The following is a 14,966-nucleotide window of genomic DNA, read 5'->3' as shown; positions in this document are numbered from 1 at the left end:
TTTGTATTTTTGTTTTGTTTGAATTTGTATGGTTTAAAATCATATAATTTAGAGATTGAAATAACGATTAATTACTTTTATAATAGTAAAATAGTTTTTTGTACGGCGTTTATTCTTAAAATTGCCCGCAGCGAAGCGCGGGTTCAACACTAGTATCTATAAATAGTATAGAATAAATATAACAGTATATGCTAAATTATATAAAATATTTCTGTCAAAATTCGATTTTTCACTTTTCTTCATGTCATTTAAAAACCTACACTTTACCCCCTTGTAAAAAATAAAAAATGATGAAAGGGCGGTACGGTATAAACTGTGATGACAAAATGATCATTTTGTCTCTCACCATTTTTCGCAACAGGAGAGAAGACTGAGGGCATTTTTGGCATAAAAAATATATAATAATATTTTATAAACGGAACTCTAATGGATTACTAACAGCAGGAGTTGAAGTGAACATTTTTTATTTTACAAGAGGGCAAAGTGTAGGTTTTTAAATGACAGGAGAAGTGAAAAATCAAAATTTGACAGTAAAATTTTCTGTAATTTAGCCAATAGTATAATAAATTTTTTTTTCTTCTTTTCTTCTTTGTTGTTTTTAATTTTATTCTTCTTCTTCCCCTCAACCACCACCACCAAACTCGAGAAAAAGATGAAGATAATTGGTGATGACAACATAGAAAACGATAATGCAGCGGTGTAGGAGGTAATGGTGCCACCACACGAGGTTGAGGCATCGACATCAGAGTGCATAAAGAGGGTGGTGATGATGATCATGTCATTGGGGGAGGCCCGCTAGCGGATGGGAGAAGAAGAAGAATAACGGCAAAAAAAAGAGAAAAAGAAAAAGATTACAAAGAATGAAAAAATAAAAAAATATATTATACTATTTGCAACGCACTATTTATATATAGTTGCATTATTATGCTTGGATTGTACTATTTGCATCATACTATATATAGTTGCACTATTTGAAAAGAGATTGTACTTAAAAAAAAAAAAATTGTATAATGACAGTTTTCATCTTTTCAAAAAAAATTTAGATGTAATTATGTTTGACAGTTGTATTTTTCAAAAAAAAAAAAAGAGAAGTTAATACAGTGAGAGAAAAAGAGAAAAGAAAGTGAGAAAGGAGAAGGAAATTTTAGTTTATTTTTAAAAATTCTTGCCTTAATATATAAAATCTAAAAATCTGGTCCGTTTATACAAAATATAAAAATCAAAAAAAATTTTATAAAAAGACCAATAAATTTAGAAAGAAGGATTATATTGAATTTTTTTCCCTTTTAATTTATTTTGAGCCACATCTAGTGCATGTCAGCTGTCAACGTCATAGGAAAAAAAAAAAAAGAGTAACCATTAATATTAAAATAAATTCAATGAAAAAATTTACAAATGTGGAGATTCTAAAAGAGAATATGTGGTCTCCCAACATTGAATAATATGGCACCTATTCAAAAAGTAGAGTTTAATAATATAACACCTATTAATTAAAATGATATATTTTTTATTGGCTAAATTACAGAAAATTTTTCTGTCAATATTCGCTTTTTTACTTTCTCCCCTGTCATTTAAAAATCTACACTTTGCCCTCTTAAAAAATAAAAAATATTCACTTTGGCCCCCTGCCGTGAGTATTCCGTTAGAGTTCCGTTTATATCTTATTATTATATATTTTTTATACCCAAAATACCCTCTCCTCCCTGCCGCCTCCTTTCTCGCCGCCCTACACCGCCGTCTGGCCCTCGCCCACCCATCCATTCGTGTTCACACACATGCTCTCGTGCACCTTCGCCGTCTCGCCTTCGTCCTCGCACACCTCTCCGTCCATGCTCACTCCGATCTCCTTCCTATCGTCGCCGAAATAGAGGGACAACGCGAGTGCAGGAAGAGCGGGGAAGCATGTGGAGAAAAATGGAGTCTGAGCTGCGGTTGAGCGAGGTGCGAAGAACGAAAGAGGAGAGGCGAGTACTAAGCGAGGTTAGGAGAGAAGACGAAGATGATGAGGGGCATTTTGGTCATTTTGTCATGGTGTACCCCTGTGAATATTTCTTATTTTTCAAGGGGGCAAAATATAGATTTTTAATGACAGGAAGGAAAGTGAAAAAAAAAGTATTGATAAAGGGGTTTTCTGTAATTTAACCTTTTTATATTATACTTTAAAAACAAAACCAACATGGATGGAATCAGCCAAGTTGGCTCTTGGCACGAGTCAAATCTAGTGGTAGTAATATAACACCTATTAAAATATAAAAACAAGTTAATTTAATATATACAACATAAATAATTTTATTATGCAGTGAGGATTTGGGAGTGGCATCTGGTGAAATATTAGAGCGAAACGCTCGGCTATAATCAAATAAGATTAAGTAAAGAGAACTTGTGATATTCTTGTGGCTAGCTTTGAGAGCAACGAAGTGTGGCTAGCTTTGAGAGCAACGAAGCGTTCGGTTGTATAGTATTCTTGAGGAGGGTTCTCCGGTGAGACAAAATGTTCTCTGACTGTATGGCAACCTTTTGTGGCGGGGTTGTTACTCGAGAGCTCATGGAGTTCGACGAGAGATTCGATATAAGACACGATGCCAAACTATAAGGCTCGTGGAGGAGTGCACTTGGCGAAAATATTTAAATTGATATTTTTCTATTAAGTTTAAAGGAATGTTCCTTTTAAGAATTCGGAAAGGCCGGCCTGAGTGTATGACATTAGGGCGCCACACAAAAATTTTCAAGGCGAAAAAGTTGACTCTACGAAACTCTATTTGGCAAATTAGTTGCCGTAAGTAATAACAGTATATATATATATTATATATATATATATATATATATATATATATATATATATATATTTTTAAGATAAATTGCACTTTTGTTCTCCAATCTTTTCCCACTTCTTTAATTGTACTCTTAAACCTCCTTTTGTTAATTGAGTATTCAATCTTTATAAGTAGGAATAAAAACAAAGTGGATATAAAGGCGGGAGGGGTCCCTTACTTTCTACCCAAATTTTTTGACGGATCATGACAGATTTAAAATAAAATAATTTTTATTCTATTTTTTTATCTTTATTTTTTTTTATAAAAGGTAGCACGCTACCTGCTTCATTCATTGAATGAGATGAACTAGGCTAAAACCGCGACAGACGAGACGAAAAAATAAAAATAAAAATAAATTAAAAGGTGTTTGGCGAGGAGCTATTCTCCGTTTTGGTTCATTTGCACAACTGGGAGAGGACAAAAGATGGTGGGGGTGGTGAACCACCGATACCCCAAGGCACTTTACAGGATCACGACAAGCCGTAACTTTGTGGTCCTTGACAAGACACCTAAAGCACTTATTAGCAAGGTTTTTGCTTGATAGACGGGAGATTCTTTTTTATCTTCACTTACTATTTTATTCGGGACAGGTCAAGACGAAAACAATACAAGTAAATAATCAATCCTATATCTTGTAATTTGAAAAAAAAAAAAAAAAAGTTTAGGAGGTAATATTGTAATTTAATTTAGGCTAAATTACATAAACTTTCCGGTCAAAACCCGATTTTTTACTTTTCCTCTTGTCATTTAAAAACCTACATTTTACTTCCTTGTAAAATAAAAAATGTTCATTTCGCCCCCTGCTGTTAGTAATCCGTTAGTGTTCCGTTTATAAAATATTATTATATATTTTTTTATACCAAAAATGCCCTCGGTCTTCTCTCCTGTGAATATGGTGAGGGGCAAAATGGTGAGGGACAAAATGGTCATTTTATCATCCAAGTTCACACTGTACTCCTGTGAATATTTTTTATTTTACAAGGAGGCAAAATGTAGGTTTTTAAATAATAGGGGGGTAAAATAAAAAATCGGGTTTTGACATAGAGATTTTCTGTAATTCAGCCTTTAATTTATTCAAAAATTAGTACTTTAACTATAAGGCCAAATTAAGAGCGACTTTTTCAGTTTCTCATTATTATATAATAAACTTGGTAGTAAGAATATGACATTTTTTTTCTTTTTTCTTTTTTTTAAGTCCTTGTACATTAGCTATCATTTTACGATTTTTTTCCATCTTTTTTTTTTTGTTTCTCTATAATCTTCTTATTATGCAGGTATTTATATTATTTTATTTTTCAGATGATGGAATAACAAATTCATTTAAATTGTATAAGATTTTTATTTTATATTCATCTCAATCAAATATTGGCATTAATTATATTTGCCTACTGTAGAATCCATTGGGATGGCAAAATATGATCCAAACCGGTAAATCGATTAGGTTTGATTCAAAAATTAATCAAATTTAAATAAAAAAATTTCATCTAAAAAATTGGATTAGGATAAATTTTGTTCAAATTAAAATCTGGGATGAATTTGAACGCTGTAATAATTCAAATAGTAAAATTTCAATTATATTAAATTATTTTTTTTTAATTCTAAATAGTTTATTTAATAAAGAGTATAAAAATTCTTCAACCATAAAACCATTTTGGAAAAGAATTTTTTTATTTAATTTTTTTATTTTCTCATTGTCACTTTCTAAATTACAGTTTTGGTCCTTGCACCAGTCGTATGACAATTTGGTCCCTAAACTTTAATTTATTATAATTTATAGTTTGAATTTTCTGAATTTATTACAAGCAAATTTTATAATCTAAATAACTTGAATAAAAAGTAATATGTTGCTTATGCGTCTCTACTAGAGATGTCAACGGGTCGAATTCGGAACGGATTTTTAAAAATCCGAACCCGAACCCGAAAATTTGAATCCGAAACAATTATTTCTTTTTTCAATATTTCAAAATATATTATATTAAACCTAAATTTTTAAAATACAAATTCAAATATAACATCAAATTTTTATATATATATTATATATAATACAAAATAAATTTGGGTTCGGGTCGGGTTCGGGTTTGGGTTCGGGTCGGGTACAATCAACATCCATATCCGAATCCATATCCGTCGGGTTTCTATTTTTGAAATCCATATCCGAATCCATATCCATATCCTTCGGATATATCCATTTCATTCGGATTCGGGTTCGGATAAAATTTCGGGTATCCATACCCAATGACATCCCTAGTCTCTAGTAGTATCGTATTGTGGGAAATGACTAAAATTGGCACCTCATCTTTTACTTAAGTTAATTAGTGTAGAATTTATTTTGTTAATTAAAAAAATTCGAGCAAGAGATTATAACAAATTAAGATTTAAGAATGAAAGTGTCATCCGCCATATAGTGTCAAGAACAAAAGTATGTACTTTTGCTAAATTTTTATTATTGTTAGAGCAGATATATTCAAATAATGCTTTGCCGATCTGAATACCTTTTTCAAAATAACCAATTAGAGGAAATAAAGATAGTTAGTCTCAAATCCGACTTGATAACAGGAACTCTCTTTTTTTTTTTTATTCGTTTTGATTCGCAAAAAATTAGCTGTAATTCTAGCTTGCCCAGAATGAAGCAATAAATGAGACAAAAAGTAGAAAAAAAAAATCTTTTTCGATCCGCTAAAAAAATGGATGGATCCGCCACGTTTGTGTGCTTATAAATAGGGGTGTCAACGAGCCGAACAAGCTGGGGTCGGCTTGTATATATAGGTTACGTTAGATAAATTGATTAACAAGCACCAGTCGAGCACTCAGTCAAGCACAAACTGAGCAAATAATTGTTCGGTTTGTGTTCGACTTAAAAAGTCGAGTCTATAAAATTGCTCGGTCGAGCACAAGCCGAGCAAATAATTTGCTCGGCTGGCNATTTTTTTTTTGCTAAAAATTAAATAATAAAAATATATATTATATATATAATTATTTATTTATATATATAAATTAAATAAATTATATAAATATAAAATATATGTATTTGAGTTGTTATCGAGCCGAACATGAACGAGCTAATCCCAGCTCGTGTTCGGCTCGTTTACTAAATAGGGGATTCGATCTCGAGCTCATTTCGAGCCGAACACGAATTGACTTGCAAACAACGAGTTGGATTATCACCCCTACTTGTAAATAAAGGAAAGAGATAATTCTGAAAATAGGCTATAGTTGAGGGATCTCCATACATTTTCACCCAAAAAAAAAAATCCTTTCCAAAAATAAAAAAATTGTCCTTTTTTACCTCGTCCATATATATTGCGGGGAAGAGGCGATCGTCGTCCCACGTTCCTTCTCCGCTCCCCTCGCCTTTCGACTCTCTCTCTCTCTCTCTCTCTCTCTCTCTCTCTCTCTCTCTATTTCTACGTAGCCATTTATTTAACCAAATAAATTACGCATTTTTGTGGGGTTTTTTCGCGCGATTTGGCGCTGGGAGTTCTCCTTGTTCCAGCGCATTCTTAGAGAGAGAGGGAGAGAAAGGAGAGAGAGAGAGAGGAGAGAGGAGAGAGAGGAGATCGAGCTCGTGACAGAGTGGGAACAGCTACGATCGAGGGGAGCGCCTGCAATAATTTTATATTTATTTCCATTTTGGCCCATCCCATGGTGGAAACTATACAAATTTCCCGAGCAACGCAGCGCGATTTAAGCGCCCCTAACGTGACCGTTGTCCCCTTTTAGCGCGTAAAAATCCAATCTTTATGCTTGTTTTGCGAATTCGGGAGATGGGTTGGGCGATTTCTTGCAAAAAGTTGGGATCTTGAGGCTTTACCCGTTTGTTTCAGCCCTGTGGAAGCTATTCTAGAGAGAGAAAGGGAGTATAGAGAGAGAGAGAGTGGTAGCGAGGTGAGAGGAGAGAGAGAGAGAGGGAGAGATATTGGAGGGGGGGCCTTCTAGGGTTCCTGATCTGAGTTTGAGTTCCTCAGGATTAATCATGTTTGCCATTTTTGAATCCATCAGCTAATTTTTGGCTCTTTTTTGTGTTCTTTTTATAGGTATGAAATTTTGCCCCTCAACTTTTCATTACTTTATTTTTGATTCAATATTTTTGTTTTTGTGGAGAATTCATACAATTTGTGAAAAGTAAATTTCTGATATCAGATCTGAAATTGCCCTGCAGATTACTTTGTTCTGGGAAACTGATTCATTCTTTTCTGTAAAAAGAGATGTCGGGAGCCGTTCTAGTTGCGATCGCTGCGTCGATCGGTAATTTGTTGCAGGGATGGGATAATGCCACCATTGCAGGTAAATTTCTGAGTTTCTATTTCCTTTTGGGTGCTCTTTTTGATGCAAAATATTTCACCTTTCTCTTTGTTTGCGCATATGATGCCGAAATAGTGTACAAGTTCATATTATGCAGTGAGTCTCAACTTGGTTTTTTCACTGATTATGGGGGCTTTGGAGATATTCTATCTAATTTTAAACTGTTGTTGTAGCACTTGTTTCTCCCTGTACACATACATACATTAAAGATTACTGTGTTAAAGTTTAAAATTAATAGCATTTTGCGTAGGGACAAATTTTAGGGGCAGTTCTTTACTTCTGGAATAAAAAGAAACAAAGTCAATTTTGTGCTTTTACATTTCAAGATTTTTCACTGTAGTGAGAATATAAATATAATGATATCAGATAAGTAGATAACTGCGATGATTGGTGGGGTCGAATTGCAGTTCGCGATATCCTGAATAACGTAATTTGGTCGCAGCAATAATTCTTGGGCTTTTGTAGTTTTTTTTTTGGCTGCCTTTGGCGAATGAACAGCGGCTAAGCACGTATTTGTCTCTGATAATTTTCAACATTTTCTCCAGGAGCCGTCCTCTATATAAAGAGGGAATTCAAGTTACAGAATGAGCCTACTATCGAGGGGCTAATCGTCGCCATGTCACTTATTGGGGCCACAATAATCACGACGTTCTCCGGAGCAGTATCGGATTGGGTTGGTCGCCGCCCGATGCTAATTCTCTCATCAATTCTCTATTTTCTTGGCGGTCTCATAATGTTGTGGGCTCCCAATGTTTATATGCTACTTCTAGCAAGGCTTATTGATGGATTTGGTATCGGATTGGCGGTCACTCTTGTTCCGGTATATATTTCTGAGACTGCCCCTCCAGAAATAAGAGGGTTGCTGAATACTTTGCCTCAGTTCAGTGGTTCGGGAGGAATGTTTTTGTCTTATTGTATGGTTTTTGGTATGTCATTGATGCCGAAACCGGATTGGAGGGTGATGCTTGGAGTTCTCTCAATTCCTTCGCTATTGTACTTCGCCTTAACAATTTTCTATTTACCGGAATCTCCGAGGTGGCTCGTGAGTAAAGGGAGAATGGTCGAAGCAAAACAGGTTTTGCAGAGACTACGAGGAAGGGAAGATGTCGCAGGTTTGTTGTGTCAAACCATGTTATGTTAATTTCATTTAGTTAGTATGAATGTTCTCTGTGGATGATATTTGTATTAGGGTTTGTTTTGTTCAACGTAAAACTATGAAACATAATTCTCGGCGGAAAAGAGTTTTCCGTAGAAACAATTTTCTTACGCTTTTTAACTTTTGGTTTGTAGGAAAGAAAAGGTTTTCTTTCCATGCTTGTTTGGTTGAAAGCAAAAGTTTGAATGAAAAATAATTTTATATAATTTTCTTCTATTATATATTATGTATTATTTATTTATATAAATAACTATCTCATATATATATATATATATTATAATTAAAATTTATATCTATATATATTATTACTATTATTATCATCATCATCTATATTTATAATTTAAATATATTCAAAATTATATTTATATAATATAATATAATATATAATAATTTATATATATAACATACTATATAATAACACATATATAATATAATATAATATATAATATATAATATATATTTGTAAACAAAATATTATATGATAGTCTATTAATATAAGGGTAAGTGATTCTTTTCCAGAGAGTTTTCGTTTTTTGCCGAAAAACAACAAAAGTGAAAACTTCAAATTTTCCCTAAATCCGTAAAAATACTTCTACGGAAAAATTATTTTATGTGGAACCAAACAAGCGGAAAAGCATTTTTCTTACCGAAAATAATTTTTTGGTTTGTTTCACACCAAAACCAAACGCCCCCATAGCTATATCCGGAGTATGTAACTATTGGACATATCGACAGTTTCATATTTTCACCATTCGAGTCGGATTGCCTCCTTTTTTATCCGCCTAGCTCAAAATATATGTTTCACTGCATTGTTTTCTCTTATATTTCTTTCTTACCATACAGAAGACAAGCTAAAGAACTAACCTTTTGAATCACGTCTCATGTGTATTTGCACATATTGTCAATTATACCATCATTGATTTGCGCCCATGCCGCATTGTGCTGAGGCTCTCCCCGCGCGTGACACGGGGCTGTGCATGCATGTAGCAGTCATGCCAATACAGTATCTAAAAATGTTGTTTTTTTTCTTCTTGAGTTTTTGGGGTCTTTTTTGAGTTTTTTTTTTTGAGATGAAAGGTTTTAGAAGGTTTTTCCACACTTGAAATATGGAGATCTTGAACTTTCTTTCAAATGTACAGGAGAAATGGCTCTGCTTGTTGAAGGATTGGGCGTAGGAGGGGACACGTCCATTGAGGAATACATCATCGGACCCGCTAATGAGCCGACCGACGAACATGCTGCTCCCTCTGACAAGGAACAGATCACACTATACGGTCCTGAAGAGGGCCTTTCTTGGGTCGCCCGGCCCGTTAAGGGTTCAAGTGCCCTAGGAAGTGCACTAGCCCTTGCCTCTCGCCACGGCAGTATGGTGAACCAAAACGTTCCTCTCATGGACCCCGTAGTTACCCTTTTCGGAAGCGTCCACGAGAAACTCCCCGAAACAGGAAGCACATTATTTCCCAATTTTGGCAGTATGTTCAGCGTAGCAGAGAATCAACCCAAAACTGAGCATTGGGATGAAGAGAGCATTCAAAGAGAAGGGGAAGAAAATTATGCGTCTGATAATGGTGAAGGCGATTATGATGATAATAACCTTCAATCTCCGTTGCTTTCCCGCCAAACAACATGCATGGAAGGGGGGAAGGATGTTGTAGTACCAAAGAGTGCTAATGGAAGTGTTTTAAGTATGAGAAGGAATAGTAGCCTCTTGCAAGGTTCTTCTTCAGCAGGTAAGAAAGTGAATTTCATATTCTTGTCATTTTCTTCAATGAAAGGCGTAAGAAATGCGTATTTGATTACTGTTTTCTGGGTATGCATGTAGTGAATAGTATGGGCATTGGCGGAGGATGGCAGTTGGCTTATAAATGGTCAGAGAAAGAAACGCTGGATGGAAAGAAAGAAGGCGGTTTTAAAAGAATATATTTGCACCAAGAGGGTGTGCAAGGGTCGAGAAGAGGCTCTCTTCTTTCAATTCCTGGAGTCGATGCTCCTGAAGAAGGGAGTGAGTTTATACATGCAGCAGCATTGGTGAGCCAGTCCGCTCTTTACTCTAAGGAACTGTTGGACCAGGGCCAGCGACCAGTTGGTCCGGCTATGGTCCATCCGTCAGAGGCGGCTGCTCGCGGCCCGGTGTGGAGGGATCTCTTAGAGCCTGGAGTTAAGCATGCATTGCTTGTTGGTGTTGGGATCCAAATCCTTCAGCAGGTAAAACAAAAAAAAAGGATTTGTTTTGGATAAAGAGATAACAGTTGTTGTTGATTTATTTAGGCATTCTATTTATTTACTAAATTTTCATTAGGTGAAACTCTAATTGAGTTATATTAGATATTTTTTTCCTCATCATTTCCTCCCATACATGGTGTTTGTATTAGATGTCTCAAATTTTCACTTCCCTTTTTTTATCTAATAAAACAACATAATCTACCTAAATTAAAATCATGCTTATTAGCTCATAGCTTGTATTAACTTACTTCTCCAAATCTTTGATCGAATTCCAAATTCTCTTCATGCAAATGGTTGTTAGCCCTTGCTAATAATCTAGTTCTCCTGCAAATTTAACTTCCATCGGATATCCTTACTCTATTTTCAATTATAACGAATAAATTTGTACGGTTGATAGCTTTGTTATATGGAGGTGGGGATGCTTAACCTTGCATGAACTTTAGTTGATAAATTAAAATTTTCATTAAATTACACCAAAAGTTGTGACCCCTCGTCATTTCTCATACTTATTCATATGCAAGAAATGCTTTCAAACTGACTAATTAGCGTTATTAACTTCTCACTTTAAATATTTTATCGTTGTTTCACTCCGAAAGTAAAGGCTACTGCTAGAAGAAACTTTGATTTGTTTCCTTATCTCTAGACATGGAATATTTTATGAAGAATATTCTACTTTCACTACCTTTCATAAAAATTTTTTTTTAAGTTCTCGAAATGCAATATATGAAGTTTCAAATTTTGCAAGGGTGTAACTAACTAGAAAATTTTGCGGGCATGTTTATGTAAAAATCTCTTATACCGCCTTCCTCTCTTTGCACCATTTCGGCTCTCACGTTTGCTTTGCTTCAACAGTTTGCTGGCATAAATGGAGTTCTCTACTATACCCCTCAAATACTCGAGCAAGCCGGTGTGGATGTACTCCTTGCAAATATTGGCATTAGGCCGGATTCAGCATCTATTCTCATCAGTGCTCTTACCACTCTGTTAATGCTCCCCGCTATTGGTGTCGCCATGAGGCTCATGGATCTTTCAGGAAGAAGGTTATTCTTCTTTTCTGCCTTGAAGTTTTATCTGACTCATTCTGGTCATTTGTCTATTAACACTAGGGTGTAGCATTTTCACCGCCTTAATTTATGTCTTGGAAATTAAGCTTACAGTGTTAGCAGTAGGTTGGGTTCGGTGGGGGTGGGGGTTTGTTACATTGACCTTAAACTATATTAGTTGTGCGAACTGAGTCGTTAAAGCTCGAACCCGAACCTGCCAGATTTGAGTGAGAGTGAGTGCAGATCCAAGCCCTAAATCTGATATGAAATGACTCATTTTGATATTATTTCATACCAATCGTTTGGTCATTAAAAACTTCAACCCTTTAACCCATAGAAGATACAATTTACTAGGAAATAGTCAACCCTTTATCCCAAAATAACCTTTTTGCCCAACCTCATGAACCCTACCTAAACTGGAATATATTCAATCCACCCTACTCGACCCAAAATTATATGTAGCATGACGTCAATTGGGTTGTGGTCGGACGGACCTGAACCAGCCGAATCTGGGTTGATGGGGATCGGGCTTCGAGTTGAGTGGGAAAATTGCTTGAGGAAAAATTACAGTGCATTTCTAGAACATGATTTTAGTACCTTCCTGCAAAGTTCGACAAAATGTATTGGTTTCTGTCAAAATTATTGAATATAATCCTGTCAAATAAGCGATATGTTGAAGTTGCAAAATATCGCTCTATTCTGATGAGATATGTTGAAATAAGAGATGCTGAAGCAAGGATAATGAAAGATTTGGTATTGAAATGAAACTTCTAAAGTTTTAGGTACGATCTCGAAAGGTGCTATATGTTAGGTAGTTCACGTGCTTTTACTAGACCTGAGAGAAGTTCAGGTCAGGCCCGTTTTTATGAGTTGAACCTGTCTTGAAGATCCTGCGCTTCAGAACTAACCAGGAAAAAATTGGCCGGGCAAAACAGACGTGATTGGTCGGATGATTGGTTACCGACCGGCTTTTACGTAAATATAAAACCATTTACCACCACAATTAATCTTCTAACTAATTCCCCTGTGCAGGTTTTTACTGTTGACTACTATTCCTGTCCTCGTAGCCTCCTTGATCATCTTGGTCATCTCCAACGTCGTGGCCATGGGCACGGTTCTTCATGCAGTACTTTCCACCGTCAGCGTGATCGTCTACTTCTGCTGCTTTGTTATGGGCTTCGGCCCGATCCCCAACATTCTCTGTGCGGAGATCTTCCCGACGCGGGTCCGTGGTATCTGCATCGCGATTTGCGCGCTGACCTTCTGGTTCGGCGATATCATTGTCACCTACACGCTTCCGGTGATGCTCAACTCCATCGGCCTCGCGGGCGTTTTCGGAATATATTCCATCGTTTGCGTGGCTGCTTTCATATTCGTCTTCCTTAAGGTCCCCGAAACCAAAGGCATGCCTCTTGAGGTCATTACGGAGTTCTTCGCGGTCGGCGCAAAGCAGGTCCAGGCTGCTAAAGAGTGAATTGAGTCTGAAAACTTTTTGGATTACTAATTGCACCGCATTTATCAATTCTTTTGGGGCTTCTTTACAAAGTTCAAAGTTAGGGTGAAAGAGAAAAGAAGTGAAGGATACTTAAAACCGGAAGAAGGCTCGGGATTTTGCCGCGATGGGGTGGATGAATTTGTTATTTTGGTATTTATATTTTGCAAAGAAGTATTCATTATAGCAGGACATTCCAAAATGTTCTGCTTTTTGTGTTTAGTTTCCTTATGTTTGTTTAATTGTGACATTTGTTTTGTAAACATTGAAGCAATTTTGATCTGTTAGAAACCGGTCCGATTATTTTGTGTTGTCTCTGTTCTAATAAAGGAATAGTTTGCAAAATAAGATTCTGATTACTTTCTTACTCTCCGGAGTACGTGTAATGAATTTTGTGCTGAATCTTTTCTACAGCAGTAATATAATTAGAAGTGATATTGAGCAGAGCTGTTTGGAGAAGTTCGAACAGCTTTATATTGAAATCTCTCGAACAGTTTATCATTGCAGCAGAAGTAAAAGCTTTAAATTTGATCTTTTGCTTTGTTCAAGCCTGAGATGTGATCACATGCTTGTCACTCTTCAGGAAATTATGTGGTGTCAGTGTTTAGTGTACATATTTTTTTCATTAATATTGCAATTTTGCTTTGTGTTATTTGTTACCAAATGTACAATCTAACCCACATTTACCATGCAATTCCCTCTAAAGAAGCAAAAAAGATAACCAAAAATAAAACAATGGTGCTACATTTTTTGTAGTTATATATTTTTTTTCCTCTTCCAGTAGAGAGCAAGAGGTTGCCATAGAAAGCAAAAGATAAAACAATAGCAGTTAGAGAAAAAAGAAAAAGATATTTCAGCTGAGGGTAATACAACCAATGATTTAAAAACTGAATTGGACTGGTGGAACAGCTAGAAAATAAAAAAAAAGTAGAAAAAGAAAGTGAAATTTCAATTGAGGATAATACAACTAATGAGTTAAGAACCCAATTGAATCGGCTGGCTCGACCGGTCCGACCATGACACAATTTATGAAGTTATTTGTTTTAATCCTTTTAACCAAATAAGTCGAAAAAATCGTTTTGTACTATTCGAGTCGGTGAACCGGTTCGGTTTTAATTAAACCGACATTGTTTGTTTTTATCAAGTCATATTAATATCCAACGGTTTAAAATCAACTTAGCTGTTTCTTTTTTTATTAACATGTTACTCTTATAAAAGTGATATTTGAAAGTTTATATCTATTTAACTTGGTATAAAAATTAATATTTTATAATTAATTTAATATGATACTAAAATAATAATATATATTTTCTATGTAATAAAATATAAAAAAGTAAATATTTATAATGTCATGCTGACATCACTGGTTCAACCAATGGTTGATCCGCGGATTGAATTATAGTCCTTGATCTAGTAACATATTTGATCAACCTGGTTTTTAAAGCATTGAATACAGCTTGTTCATATCTCATTGCCCTATTATTATGTTCTTTTTAGAGTGTACCTTTGAGTGTAAGTTTAATATAAGCCGTCGTAAAGTTTGGAGTCTATTTAACGACTGAATTTTTAGGGAGCTATTAGAAGAACAACTGATAATACTTTTAGTAATATTTTTTAATTTTTTTGTAAAGTAAAGTAAAAGCTTCAATTTGAAATTTCTACTTAAAGTGCAAATTAGTTTATTTCAATTTCTTACCATATTAAATGCTTCAGAGCTTCAATTTTTTTTTCATTATTTTTAATTTCTTTGGCTATTGCTGTGTTAGAGTTAAAACAGAAGTACAGAGTACACCAAGCAAGTAGCATAAAATGATTTTTTTTTAGACATAGTAGATCTTATTTAATCTTTATATTGTAAGGCTTTGGATTTGAGTTTATAGGGCAAATATTACATGCACTTCCAAATCAATGTGAGTCGAATGTAACCTGTAATGACT

At 35.0% G+C, this 14,966-nt stretch overlaps 1 protein-coding gene across 1 annotated transcript; it reads left to right on the top strand.

Moving 5' to 3' along the window:
- Positions 6,173-13,396, top strand: LOC109715082 (monosaccharide-sensing protein 2-like). The gene is made up of 7 exons (XM_020239882.1): positions 6,173-6,847; positions 6,973-7,097; positions 7,661-8,227; positions 9,411-10,001; positions 10,094-10,476; positions 11,347-11,534; positions 12,570-13,396. The coding sequence occupies exons 2-7, from the start codon at positions 7,019-7,021 to the stop codon at positions 13,009-13,011; spliced, it is 2,250 nt and encodes a 749-aa protein (XP_020095471.1). The 5' UTR covers positions 6,173-6,847; positions 6,973-7,018; the 3' UTR covers positions 13,012-13,396.

Source organism: Ananas comosus, linkage group 9 (genome assembly GCF_001540865.1).
Source record: "Ananas comosus cultivar F153 linkage group 9, ASM154086v1, whole genome shotgun sequence".
Taxonomy (NCBI): Eukaryota; Viridiplantae; Streptophyta; class Magnoliopsida; order Poales; family Bromeliaceae; genus Ananas; species Ananas comosus.
This window is presented reverse-complemented; position numbering and strand designations above follow the sequence as displayed.

Excerpts from the sequence above, each read along its gene's own strand:
- LOC109715082 (XM_020239882.1), top strand. The coding sequence starts at position 7,019 with ATGTCGGGAGCCGTTCTAGTTGCGATCGCTGCGTCGATCGGTAATTTG. Across the intron at positions 10,002-10,093 it reads GCAAGGTTCTTCTTCAGCAG|TGAATAGTATGGGCATTGGC; the intron begins GTAAGAAAGTGA and ends GTATGCATGTAG. Across the intron at positions 11,535-12,569 it reads ATGGATCTTTCAGGAAGAAG|GTTTTTACTGTTGACTACTA; the intron begins GTTATTCTTCTT and ends TCCCCTGTGCAG.